Source organism: Neodiprion fabricii, chromosome 7, assembly GCF_021155785.1.
Source record: "Neodiprion fabricii isolate iyNeoFabr1 chromosome 7, iyNeoFabr1.1, whole genome shotgun sequence".
Lineage (NCBI taxonomy): Eukaryota > Metazoa > Arthropoda > Insecta > Hymenoptera > Diprionidae > Neodiprion > Neodiprion fabricii.
The window spans coordinates 15,760,338-15,775,373 of NC_060245.1; the positions used below are offsets into that span (position 1 = coordinate 15,760,338).

Consider the following 15,036-nt stretch of genomic DNA (forward strand, 5'->3'; position numbering starts at 1 on the left):
TTTGATTTCGTTGTTTGTTTCGTTTTGATTTTTTTCAAGTTTTATTTTATTTTGTTTTTATCGGTCTTTCTCTCTCTCTCTCTCTCTCTCTCTCGCTCGCTCTCTTTCTCTTCCTCTTCCTCTTCCGTCACCTTAAATCGTGCTGTCGTGTCGAGGCCCGTGTATTTATACATTGCTTATATATATATATATATATATATATATATGTATGTATACACTATCAGTATAGATTTATTTATTGTATCTACTTTTATGTTTACGTCAGGATTCTTCAGCTTTTTATTCTATTGAATAATATGTCGTTATTGGTCGGTGATACGATGTTTATTTTTCATTTTACACAACGTCGTTGCGTTGAAATTCCTCCCCCCTCCGCCCCAACCCATAAAAAAAAATCGGACGGACATAAAATTGTTATTATATAAATGATGTTACCATTGCGTGATTGTCTGCGAAATATGCGTAACGAAGATAGATTTCCGTCAAGAATTGTCGTCTGTAAACAAACAAAAATTTCATCGCTGAATATGAGAGACAGCTACGTATGAGAAATGAAATGAAATGAGATAATTTAAAAACCGCAATAATTTATTGTATTATGCATGAATTATACGGGTATACTCCATGGGAATGCGTAGGCATGTGGATTCATCACGAATTAAGACGTTCAATCACTTTTCGCGAAGACAATAGATTATACATTTCCGTTCGTAACTCGTAAGCAACCCAGTTGTGGGAACATCTGTATCATACGTTGGGTTTTTTTTTTTTTTTCGTTTTACCGTCACAAATTGTAATGTGTGTTAAAAAATTTTGGCACAGACATCTATTAGATGAAGTAATTTTTAGTCAATTACTCAACTGTTCGTGGTATGGGGGAAAATTATTCAAGTTTATGAATACATATACGTGTACATGAAAATACAACGTAATGTATTGCCGTATAGAATATTATGATTATACATTGAGAAAAAACGTTTGCTAGACTTGCGGCAATAATCATTTTTTATTTATTTGCTTGGTAATGATAAATCTGACACTTTTACAACTATCACAAGTATTGTTTGACTTGGTGAAATCGCTTTTTCTCGTAGTTAAAATATTACGAATTATTTTGTTGAATTAAGAACATTTTCTATGATTCGCAAAAATAGATTTCAACGGGTTGACAACAGAATATTTTACAGGGAAAAAATTATGAATTTTATCGAAGAGTTAGAAATTGATTTCAAGCAATTGACACTCGTCAAAGCCAAGTGTATATATTCTGTGAGTTGAACGACGTTCGTTAACACAACCACTTACAAATATCGAAATGCAGTCTTTTGGATAATTTTACCGTGGGTCAGAATTTTCGAAAAAGTCGATAGTCCGGCAGACTAAGACTTCATTTCGATATTTGTAAGTGGTTGTGCTAACTTGACGAACGTAGTTGAATATATATTGGGAGGTGTAAAATCGACTAAATATTTCATCAACAGCCAGTAATGAATTAATTTTATTGGATTAACTGCAATTTTTTAAATACTTTTGAATAGTTCATCATTTGATACTTGGAAGTAAACATTTCTTTTTTTAGTAACAAAGATTAGTTGGAAGTTTGCCGTTGCGTTGAATCAAGTGCATCCAAAGTCGAAGAATTTTTTTCTTACCGTAGCACCAAACATCGTTATTGTACAAAGATAACGCTGGTCAACAGTGGTTTTGTTGCCCTTGATATTTGACCGGTCTTAGAAAGATTTGATGTCAATGACCCTAAAAGTACGCGTAGTTTTTCAAAATTGGCTCTAGTTATTTATTTTATCGACATTTTCATTCATGACTCGAAAAAGCAATATTTGGATGAAAAATTCGATTTCTTTTCTTTATAATATCCTAGTTTGATCAAAAAAAAAATAAAAAATAAAAATACCGTCTGTAGCTTTGGTTTGTAGTTACAAACAAAAAGTTATTTAGACAAAAGTGAAAAAATTGTAGAAAATATAATATTTTGTTGTTCTCACCATGAAAAAGAGAGCCTGTAAGTCGTTCCGAGATAAAAAAAAAAAAATTTTTTTCCCTAACGCGCATCAACATTTCGGTAGAGCATCTCAAATAGAATATCTCAGCCAAATACGAGCTCGTAATGTTGATTTTTTTTTTCATTTCCCATTCAAATAACACCTGAATAAAATCGGAAAATTTTTTGAATTTCTTTTTTTCTCGTAAACGAATTGACTTGTAAAATATCTAAATACAGATTCTTGTAGGAAATTCCACGCTCTGTACAAAATTACTGATTGTGAGACAGAATTTTTCTAACTCTAACCGATTTTGCAAGAGATATTTGACTAAACATTTAGTCATGTCGAATACAATACTACAATAACATGAAAACTAAAGCCAATCTAATGTAATCATAATTATATTCGTAAATCTTACGTTCTCAAAAACCAGAATTTACCGAAAAAAATCAGGGCAAGAAAGAAAAGTTTTTATCTTGTAGAGATGTGTAATTAATGGTCGTAATACAATACTACCTGTATTTACGTACGCCTATAATTATTTTTTTTCGCATATCCGCGTACAACTTTTTCCCACCTCACTTAAACGCTGTCGGTAACTTATTAACCGATGATATTGGCTCGCGATAGATTCAACATTCATTCTTATATCCGTAATGATATCTGCTTGATAGACTTCGAGTCAGCGGTAGTTCCATCGTATTGAAGTTGTTAACGTCATCGTAACGAATCATGTTGAGGTAAAACCGTTATTTCACGATTTTGGAATTGTCTGAAATTCATTAGACCGTAATAAAACAAAACACACTCATATTTCTCAATCTTAGCTCTTTAAAAATCATTGTAAAATTAAGAAAATAGTGATTTTTTCCCCCTACTAATGTTTCGTTACGGTAACGTTAAACTCTTAACTCACTTCTTCTTCGTAAAATTTACCGTTCAGGACATTTGTTTTTTTTTTCTCAGATAATTTAGATTGTTTTCCTTTAAGTTCAAAAATATTGACCCTACATAATTTCATTGAAATTTTCAATTCACGTCACATTATTTGCATTCATAATATCGACATGAAAAATTTTGATGAAAATAAAAATCAGTTGCTGCTTATCGATTTTTTGCAAATGTCTGTGATTTTTTTTTTTTTTTTTTTTTTCCCCACGAGCAAAATTATATTAGTTGCATTGTGTTCATTAATAATTAATCGAGAATTTAATCAGATTATTCCTGCCATCGATCGTTAATTTGGTAAATATTCTTCGGCTGTTGCACCACGTGGAGGCTAAACGGTTCATCGATCATTTATAGTTGACCGTGAGTTTCTAATTATTCACGTGAAATAACTAATAGCTACAGTAGCATTAGCAGCTTATCTTATCGGAACGAATAAACTTAACGGAATCATTTGCGATGGATGGTGAAGAACCAAAGTTTCCAACAAAACATTTCATATTTTGCTTTCGTTTACCAGTCACAGATTGTCATATTGTTTATGTAGGTCATTCGATTCACGAGGCGAATAATAGCGACGTTTACTTAATCATATTCATGTTGTTATTTAAAATCATACAATTTTCACGATCAATTATAGAAAAAAGACAAAACATTTTTCGATTTTGTTTAAAATTTAAAAAAAACACGCACACATAATTTACAACATTTTTTCCGAATAAACTACAGTGGAAACAAAATTTGTTAGACCAAAAAGAGAAATAGGTATTAATAATAAGAACGGTTATAGAAAACATTTGTTACAGTACAGTGAGATATTTTTTTTCAGTACAATTAGAGGATTTGTTGAATTAGGAAAACCATGTGCTATACTATTGTTGCGAAATTCTAGTCGCATCAGCAAATAAAATTTCATACCAGACACAATTGCATTTACTAGAACGTTTCTCCCTCGTCTAGGATAGTAGATTGTGCACCAAGGGAGTAAAAGTCGTTTTTACTCCCTAGGACTTAAAAGTACTACTTTACTCCCTGTTCGGAGGCATCTAAAAGCTAGGAAAACATGCCAGTGGTATATAAAATAATTTTTTCCCAATTCGGTGGTTTCAAATGAACGAGCATTGATTGGGAATCGCCAAAAGCGATAATTGCGAAACGTTTAATTACCAATTAGTTCGGAAGACGCTTTCGCCTTGACGCGTTGAGGAATCCCTCTAGCTTAGTAATTATGGCGATGTACAAACCCGGCTGGAGGCGGCAGGTTAATAATGGGGAAGTACTAACACGGTAGTTCACCACCCTATTTCTTTTGGTCTGTATCGAGGAAACTGGTAATGCGAGTACGTACGTAAATTAGACGGGCCGGACCGTTCAGAAAAATTCTTATGCCACAAGTTGAAAAATCATATAAGTTAAACTTGAATCAAAAGAAAAAGATCATCAAAGTTTCAATGCTCAAGTTACTAAAGGGTGCCGGTTTTTTTTTTTTTTTTTTGTCTTCTTTTCTATAAAATAATTGAAAAAAGATTAAAAGACGTATACCGAAAAATATATGATTAATTTTTTTGTTAGCATTTTTTTTTATTAATGTATTATACAACGATTATGCATACCGCTCCGCGATAGTGACACGATTAACTATCGATTTCTCAACAATATGTACCTAACGTACTTCCGGTTGGTTAGTACTTGGTAATGATAAATCTTGCTATCGCATAACATTTCTACGGTCGTAAGTGTCTTAGAAAAAGCATTTCTTTAGGTCTTTAGCTCTTTGCTATTGTGACGCAGTATATTAAAAGAAATAATACTTGAGTTTTATTATTTTTCGCAATATTCTTAAAGTGATACTTTCTTATAAAAGAAATTCCCTGTTTTAATTTCGTAATCCTGCTTCTCCAGTATACACTCGGTTTTGGGATTTCAAAAACTGCAACTTCTTCTCGAAGCTCAACCCAAGTATTTTATTACAACATTTTTTTTACACGCTTTGTATGTAGCCCTATTCGATTCTCGTGCAAATTTATTAATGGCTTTGAGATAACGAACGTGAAATTAGTTCCTGCATTATGGTTTTTCTCTATTTTTATTTGAAAGCTGAAACGTATTCATCATTCATCGTAAAAATATTGTACGTCTTTGCACAAGAAAGTTAGCTAAAACCAGTTTGTTATGGAGATTAATTTACACTCTTTGATAAAAAAAAAAAAACTCCACAAGATTTCGAACAACAAGTTCTTGACCTCAAGCGCGTTGCGGTTATAATATTTAAGAATAAATTTTCAGATAACTTTGGCCAGATTATTCTAAGTCGAGATTACTAAAGCGTGAGAAAAATATTTCTACAGTACTGTAAATTTCGCGAAAGTCGTACGTCAGTATAAAGTTATTCCACGGATTTGAGAATTCCCGGCAGATTCCCATACGTCATAACCTACGGTCGTCGAGTAGATTATTTTTAAGCTCCGTTGTTGCTGTAGAGACTGAGATAGTCGGTTAAAGGTTTCCATTTCCGCATTGACCTAAGGCAGCAGCGTTCATGGGCGCGCTGATGTCTCTTATCATGTATTTCAACGATAAATGGAAATCAGGAGAAAGAATTTTTATGTTCACAAATTACCAAATATATGTGTGAAATTCGAACAACGTCTAGGAATGCTTGTGGTCAAATTGCCGAAACGTAATGCCTTTTAGATTTTCAAATGTTTCGGGTTATATGGTGTTGATCAAAATCCCTTCTGATATCATAAATGCAAAGGTGTGTTTATTGGTTTGTCCTTTTTTCACGCAGCAACGGAGCAACGGATCGACGCGATTTTTCGCGTAGAGTTAGTTTATGGGCCAGAAAGTGACCTAGGCTATATAAGTTTTGCAAAATGGGTTTCATTAGTTGAAAAAATGATAAAAATATGAGAAATACGTCGACTTTTGACACTGAATGTACACTATGCGCTTGGAAATTATGACCGTCACCGCGAGATGGCGGCTCTGGTCTCGCCTGCCTTACCATCCTAGCCAAACAGCCAGGTAGTGCAGCTTAAGCCTGCTAGATGGCATTGCCGGCGAGGCGGCGTTATGTTAGTAATACACTCACCAGATGGCTTTCGTATCTCGCGATTGAATCGCACTCATTCCAGTATAAACCTCGTGATAAAACCCGGTCGTTAATTAATTATATTCAGACGTACGTTCACCTTATGTTAGTTAATGATATACTAAAGCTGCATTCATGATTCATATTACGTATAAAAATATTTATCTACTTTATTAATCGGAACACACTTTAGTAAATGTTGCTTTTTCGTACCTCGCTCATAGCGCCGCATATAATAGCATCCTAGTATATTTGCTCTTTATTGTATCCAGCCGCGTGTGTAAGGTATTAAAATACATATCACATAGATCCGTGGATAATTAATGTATGGTGCAGAAAAATAGGGTTTAGACAGATAATTCGAATTCGTATACGCTCCACTTTTTTGGCAGCTATCAGCTAATTATGTTGTATTTTGATAAAACAAAACATGGATATAAATATAGTTGAAGAAATTTTTCGTTACAACTTTGTTTCCTTAAATACGAATAAATAGGCAAACACATCCACACGATATTGTGATAATGTAGAACGAAAAATTCTGCAGTTCAAAAAGCTTTCGTCGAGTCAACGTTCTGAACTTTCACATAGTTAGAAACATGGAATTGTACACCAAACGATGCATTTATCAATCGACTGAAACAAGCACACATAATAAATATGGTAAAGTAAAAGGTTGTTCAACATGCAGCGAGACCGATCATGTACGAATAAAAAAATCCATAGTCATCGATCAGCTTGTGAAATAATAAAGAATAATAAATAATAAAATACTCTTGTCAACCAAACGAAATTGAAAACAATTCAAAACGATACGCAACATTTGAATCCGGCTTAATCAGTTTTTCAAATCCCAAAATTCAAATTGAAAACAATAGTTTGATGACCAGTTTAATCTTTATTTCAATAAGTGATTAATTGATTGACAGTAGCCCATTAAAATTTACCTAAACATATTGAGTGTGAAACAAATAGCAAGTTTCACATCCAATATCCATACGACATGATCATTGAACCAAACGATTACTAACTCTGGATCTTTTCGTCATCATACCGGTACAATGTACATGTAGCATTGTATCGGATACAAGCATAAAAGAACCTCGCGAATAACAATGAATATGCGAGTGTTCGATTATGGAATCTGATGTCGAATCATTTCGCGAATTCAATCATTAGCCGGACTTCAGCACGCAAGGGACCTTGAGGCAGTGTTCTCTTTATGAGAACGCCAAACTTTCCTGCGCACTTTGCGGCCGACTGTAGAATCTGTTTTATTATTTTATTATATACTGTGTCATTATTATAATTGTAAATGACAGAAATTATTCATGAGTAAAAATTTTACTTCCAATCAAACGTAAAATAACCCGTATGTTAGTTAGGCCGAATTCTCCGCGCTTTTTAACGCGGTAATAAATGACAAACATATATGCACACGTACTGTCAAATTAAATAACGATCTATCAGTAACGAATGCTTCTTTCGAGGTCGTTACCGTCACTCTGTAATTATGGTTGGTTAATTTCTAAACTTTTCCACCGATCGACCAAGTTTTATTAATTTGATAGGTATTCATTTTGTACCTTTATTAAGCTGGAAGTAGGCAAAATTTTATTTATGTTCATATACTTACGATCGTTATTCTAATATTAGGGCCGAGGGGTTATTCACTTGTTAAAATCGCAAACTACTTTGGAAATTAGTCACTTGAAAATCGTTTGAAATTACTCGAAATTGCATAGAATCGTATGAGATCCCTTGAAATCGCGTGAAAACGTGCGTGTATTCACTTGTTGAAATCGCAAACTACTTTCAAAAGCAGTGACTTTAAGATTGCTTGAAATCACTTGACATCATTCGAAATCACTTGAAATCACGTGAAATAGTATGAAATTCGTCGAAATCGCAAACGACTTTGGAAATCGTTCACTTTAAAATCGTTTGAAATCACTTGATATCACTTAAAATTGCTTTGAAATCATCTGGAATCGAATGAAATCCCTTGAAATTGGTTGATATCATTTTAATCGTTTGTCACCCTATCTATAAGTGAATACCTCTCGATTAAGGCAGTTCAATCTAAAGTGTACATACCTTTCTACAGCAATCCTGACTTAATCGGTTGCCATTTTTTTTCTCTATTCGGTTACACAAGTCGATGCCTCACGATTTAATGAAGAATTTTCTTACAAGAACCGTTTCAATCCGTTTCAAGAAAAAATTCGGATTGCATATATTTCTCTGTGCAAATAGAGTTCTTGCTGCAAAAGCATTCCTGACATTGTTGCAATACTTGTAACCGTAAAAAATGTCTACACGTATCATTTTATCTTTAGTATTTTAAATTCTTGAATCTTTTTTCTCTGTAGTTTTAGACCAGATTATAATTATTCTATTAAGAACTCTTTCTCATTCTCTGCTGAGTATGTTGTGTAAATATTATCGATAACCGTTGTTTGTGTATTCACGGGATGAAGTATCATAGAACATTTATTTAAATTTACCGGATATAATTTTGTGTACTTATTCTGTTTCGGAAAAATGGTAAAAAATAACTCCGTTGAACCGTTGGTAGCAAAAATAAAGAAAAAAAATACCAGGTCCCTTGTTTACCATCGTCCCCCTATTAGTCGTATCGGAAAAAATCGGCAGTTGTGTCAGTTATGGTCGAGAGAGAACCTCGTTAATTTTTATTTCGCCGTTTGTCCCATGTCTACATTGGCGGAGGACGGATGGCAAGCTGAACACACATATTAATACCTACTTCCACAAGTATTTTTTTCATTAGATACTCACGATAACATGAAATAGGATCATCGGATGCGATAGAAATTTTAATATCCAACAGCGTTTTTTGGCGGCTGTAGGAAATGTGGAATGTTAAAAAAGTGACCTGAGAGTCAGTTCAACTTCCGGTGTTTCAATTTGTTATCTCATTGATAACTCGAAGATATTTCGTCCGCCAGGATCAGGAATGATCTAGTGACGATTTGCGAAAAGATGTATGTTCCCCGTCAATCAGCTCTGCGTTCAGTCCCAGTATAAAAACAATAACGATAAATAATTTACCTACTCATCTGACTAATGTTCACCATAATGCTTATCGAAAATATGTATCAGCTTTTATATATAGTACATATACGAACATGTTTAATTAAAGTCGCTCGTTAAAAAATCCGACGCATCTGTTGGGCAGGTTGAAATATTGGCCTGTTGGTAATGCCGAAACTTAAGGTCATGTAATATTCCTACCTTTACCGACCGAGCAAACTCACCCGTTTCCTCCCTATTTTGAATAAACAAACGAACGGAAAGGGTTTAAATTTCTACGGTGCATCGCTCTTTTCTAACACAATTCAGGCAAGTTACTCGTATTCCGAAAGTCGTCAAGAAAATGTGCGAATTTTTTGACTCGTCTTACTTTTCCCACATTTCCCGCATTTCAGCGGCCAAAAAGTGCATAGCTGAGATACTTCGCAATTCCAGAAAGAATGAGGAGTAAAATGAGCCATCGTGAGACTAATTTAGGAATAAAAAGGGTGAGTTTGCTCGGTCGGTAATGGTAGGACTACTGCATGACCTTAAAGAAGGCTCGAGAGTTATTTTGATGGATTTTGGGACGAGCGATTGGCTTCGATCGTTATCTTTCTATTGCTTTGTGCATTGTTGCGCAACGCAACTTGGTGGTCCTGTTTCCACTGCTATTATACTATTATGGAAACTTCCTTGAAACTCCTTGTCGAAATTCGCCGGTTCAGCCATATTACTACCGGGAAGCTCGGGAATGATGTAGAACGAGGAAATTCACTGTATCAGCGAATTTCTCAACTATCTCTGTGGTAATTCTACGGAAAATGAATAGTCAGCTACGACTTGACTTTTGCCATTATAGGTTTACTTTTAGGAAAAGGTTTCGACAAATTTTCTTCTTTTTTGAATCTAAATTTGATGATTCACCGAGAAGTGATTATAAATGTGGATATTATACAATCCAGTTTTCTGAATACTGATTAAAAATGAGTTTCGTTACAGCTGTAACCTGAAAATCTATTAGTGTTAGTTTTCTTAGTCGTTAGTACGATATTTTCTCGTATAACTATTGAGATAATTTGACGTTGGTACAACAATAAATTGATATTGAGGCCTTACTTAAATGAAAAAATATAGTAAACTAAAGAAACAAGTTTCAAATTACTATAACTAAAAAATCTAGTATCGATAGCTATAATCACACCAAATAATGACTTGCACCACATTTTATCGTAATTTGAACAGTTTTTAAACCCTTTTCGTAACGATACCGATTCTACTATATTTTTCTGTAATGACTGCAACGAATCAAATATTTTGGATATGGGTAAAAATGTAGAAAGATCAGAAAACACAAGTCATAGTATCGAAGTTTCAGCAACGCGATAGTATGTTTTATGGAATGTTGAAATGTATATGAAGTCGAAATATGAAAAAGTCCAAATGTAGAATGGTGAAGTGCTAGAAAGCCAAAACCGTTCGAATTTTGACGATTCTATATATTTTGGTTTGCTTATACGTTCTTATTCGTTTCGCTGACGATTCTGTATTTTGGCTTTATACGTGGAATTCCATGCAAACCCAACAAACGGCTGATCCTCACCGTTTCTAATTTTGTTCAACATTTTTCTGCAATTGTTCCAAATCTGAAACAGTTCTCTGAATTTTTTCTCAGAATTTTCAATCAACTGATTAATTGTTTACCAATATTGAGAGTAATTTTGAAATGGACCTTTCTATAAAATTCTTAAAACTTGTGTTTTCTTTTCTTAACATTTCATTAGAACAAATTTTAGAATTTTTTTGGGAATTGTAGAAGAATGTTTTATCGAATCAAATAATTGAAAGGGCTGAACAAAATCGGCCCATCGTGTGCCCAGTCTTGAAATGATTCGAAAAGAGAATACAGTTTTTGAGAATTGTAAAAAAGGTCCTTTTCATAATCACTCAATATTCATAAATAATTAACCAGTTGAATAAATAATCTAAAAACAATTCAGGGTAGTGTTTCAAAGTTGGGTGAATTGCAGAAAAAACTTTTAACAAAATCAAAAATGGTGAGAGTGAGTTGTTGGCTTCGCACGTTTTTATATACACATTTCGTATTTCTACGAAACAGGTTTTTGCTTATTTGAAAATTAAATATTATTAATGACCACCCTTTTATATTCAGATAGTTCTACATTCTTACCCCAATCCTATATTTATCAACGTGTAACTTAGATCCATCATCACGCCAAAAATAGTGCAAATCGTGTTACACTAGAAACTGCAGAAGGTCGACGAACATTGGAATACTAGCTAAAGAAAAAATGGCGTGAAACCAAATTCATTCGGAGCCCACCTTTCGCACATCATTGTCAAACTGTAATTTGAAAGTGTAAAAACTGGGTGATGCTTAAAGTTCACGAGGTGTAATGACTCTGAAATTGGCAAAAAACGGGCCATCTACCTTTCCTGTAATTAACCCTTTCAGTCACAGTCAGATGCTCGGCGTCCCGCATAAATTTAAATTTATTCACAACTTTAAGTAATCTTTGTTACTTCGTTTGACTGTTAACCTATGGAAAAATGTAATTCCTGCCAGAATCATCAAATTTTCATGGTTTTTTTCGATATTATATCCGCCATTTTGTATTTAGAAATTATGAAATTCTGACTTCGGATTAGTGATCAGCGATAACAAAAACCCTCGAGTAAGAAAATTCAGGCTAAAATATTCAGTTCAATAATGTTTGACTCAAAGGGTTAATCCCTCGAAGTAGAAACCTTGAGCAATTAACTGATGTTGGCGGATGAAGAGAAGGAGTTTCGTGGGGAGTCGAAAATCGCGAATGACCCTGAATTTTGCTAACACGAGCGTAGCGGGAACATGCACACTTGGGGACAATGAATCTGAGACGGATAATTTTTTACACTAGAGAATTAAGTTGGCAACACTGAGAAACCTACAGCGCCATAGTCGGCCGAGTGCGAAACAAACTCAATCTCAATAAGCATAACATGACCCATGACCGTCGAATCTAACCTTAGAATACCGCGGGGATAATGACTTGTTGGATTGACGCGTATTCTAAGGTTAGATTCGACGGTCACGGGTTATGTTACGTCTATTGAGATTGAGTTAGTTTCGCGCGCGGCCGACTGTGGCGCTGTAGGTTTCTCCGTGTTACCAACGTAACTGTCTAGTGTAAAAAATTAGCTGTCTCAGATTCGTTGTTCCCAAGCGTACATGAAACGGTGGTTGGGGCTTTGCAATTGGAATGAAACGGTGTGGGTATCTGATGAAATGCTTAGGTGGCTGGAGTGGCGTCTGCCAGTAACTCGGTCGTAGCAAGTCCAACGGGCTGCGGGGCACCCGGTGAAGTAACTCCGTCGGTGAAGAGCGCCGGGGCGAGTCCTCCGCTTCAGTCCAGCGGAAAGCACCTCCGAATAAACCTTGGGAATCAGTTCAAGGCTGGCGGTTCCTTGCCCAATGTTAACAACAACAGAAACAACAATCGTAGCCGAGGCGTCGAAGCTTCGAATAACAAGAACGGGAACGGGCACGGCAACGGCAACAACATCGCCAACAACAACAACGACGACTCTGACAACAACAAAGACGACGACGACAACGACGACGACAACAACGACCGTGACAACGTCGACGAAGACGAAGACCATCTTCAACCTCAGAACCCCACAGACTCTACGGGCAAAGAAACTGCAGATATTTTCCCCGCAGGTCTCTACTCCGTTGATCTTATAAAGGTATTCATTGATCCGTGAAAAAACTTCCTTGGCTGTTTTCGCTTTTAATTCTTCTGCACTTAAGATATTTAGATAATTAGTAACACCTTTCTCATTCATTCATTCATTCATTCATTCATTCGCATTCGTTCATCCCTTCATTTATTCATTCACACATTCATTCCGCGCTTTGCTTGCCTCCTCTTGTTGCTTGTAGTGGTGTAGCTAGAGTGGCGTTCTGTTTAATTATCCATTTTCTTAAAATTCTCAATGTCAAGAGGTAGAGGATAGCTGGTAGATGGATGTTGTGGATTATTACACCTTTACGTAATTCCGTACCAAATCGAACGTAGAAATGCAAGTTTTTTGTCTCACCATTTGCATTGACCGTTTCTCATTCTCATTTCACACAATTCAAGTATGCGTTGGTAAAGGTTCGGCCAAATCTTTTTCTCAGATTTCACAAATCAAAGGTTTTTTACGACGCTCAGGCGGCAAAATTTAATTACAATTATTCGCCGTTTTTTTTTCTCAGATGAATCATTGTAGCATCAAATCCGAGCGATCGATACATGAAAAAAATCTGATAAAAACTTGGGCAACTTTGTGTGATATTTTCGATTCCTGTGTTAAAAAAGACAAAAAAAAAAAATTTTCTCTTGACCTTCAAAGCGCAGTTTTTACGGAAAATCGGTGAAAGTCATTTGTAATATATAAGCGTGCTTATCGATTTCCCTGAAATTCATACAGAGCATGTTGTCTTTTCAAATCCCAAACGTTGTCCAGTAGTTTACGGATTACGAGTAATAATCTTTGGCACTGATTCAATATCGTATTGCGGCTTACGGTACATACTTACAAAACCACCAATTTCTGGACAATCTTTGGGAGTGAAAACAGATGCGGTGCATATATTTAAGTGAATTCTATTACAGGGCTCGTTTGTGCTGCAAATGGATTGTGTAGTTTTTCCGAAAAACCGCACTTTCAAGGTGAAGAATATTGTCAGTTGAAAACAAATTGAACCGAAGAAAATTTCGTACGAAGCTGCACAACTTTTTTTTACGAACAACTCAGATCCCAATCTACGTTGATCTAAAAAATCGACTGATTATTGAAGTTCGATTGTTTTTCGCACGGGTGTCACGAAGAATTCTTGGCATAAAGGAATCTGAAAAAAAAAAAAATTCATAACTGATCCGTTCCACACATAATTCAATTCTGCAGAAGGGTAGAAAAATTAAATTGCGCGGGATTGAGAAAATTAACTGTCTGGTTTGACGTGGAAAACACCGTATATTGATCATGTTGAAATAAGTAACGTTACCGTAACGATTCATGCTGAGGAAAAACCGTTGTGTCGTGATTTTGGAACTGTTTGATATTGAGTAAACCGTAATAAAACGAAACACACTGATATTTTGCCATCTCAGTTCTTCCAAAATCATTGTAAAAATAAGAAAATAGTGATTGTTTCCCAATTTTTCGTTACAATAACGTTGCTAACATCAACCTCGTCTACATTGGACCGAAAAAGTTTTACGTTGGTTCGGCGCTAAGAGTTGCCAGATTCTACTGGATGACATTTCCTTACTTGGGATACGCTTAGCGGCAGAACATTAACCTATAAAACGACTAGAACTTTTTCGGGTCACCGTCCGCCGTTCCGATATGTACAGACGTAAAGTACACCGACATGGAAAAACAGGTTTGAATCAGACATCGACAAATAAAAGTTGTTTTCCACGCGTGTGTAAGATTTCGTTCCAAAGTTTAAAATTAGCACTAAATCAAAGAGGTTCGATAAAAATTTTCATTCGCGTTGTCACCACTCTTATCCGGAACAACTGTGATATCAAAGACATCGCTTTTGTTTGCAATATGTAGAAATGGCCGGACTGCAGCTTCTCCAAACTACGATATTGATAATGATGTTTTAATATAAAAATGTTTACTGTTGTAGAACAACGTCCTTTTGTGATGTTACCGATAGTCTGTAGTCAAAATAAACTTGCGAAGCATCTGATACATTATATATCGGATATTTTAACCAAGTTCGAAGAAATGTGGAAGAAATGCAGAGAGCCTGAATCGAGTAGCTTTAACGCCATGAAACATCCGGAAGAAATTCATTACTATGCAATTTTAGAATCACCTTCAAGAAGTTGGTTTTTGAAAAATATGGGTATCATTGGTTCGGTATGGTTTATTAAATTTTAGACAATT

At 35.1% G+C, this 15,036-nt stretch overlaps 1 protein-coding gene across 10 annotated transcripts in view; it reads left to right on the forward strand.

The window, feature by feature from the left end:
* Nucleotides 1-15,036, forward strand: part of LOC124187207 (CREB-regulated transcription coactivator 1-like) — a 58,839-nt gene that overhangs the window by 1,672 nt on the left and 42,131 nt on the right. For 9 of the 10 annotated variants that reach the window (XM_046579570.1, XM_046579571.1, XM_046579576.1 and 6 more), the window contains exon 2: nucleotides 12,376-12,831. The exons of the other annotated variant lie outside the window; for it this stretch is intronic. In XM_046579570.1, coding sequence (XP_046435526.1) covers nucleotides 12,376-12,831 — 456 coding nt within the window. The remainder of the gene's footprint in view (nucleotides 1-12,375; nucleotides 12,832-15,036) is intronic. 10 annotated transcript variants of the gene reach the window in all.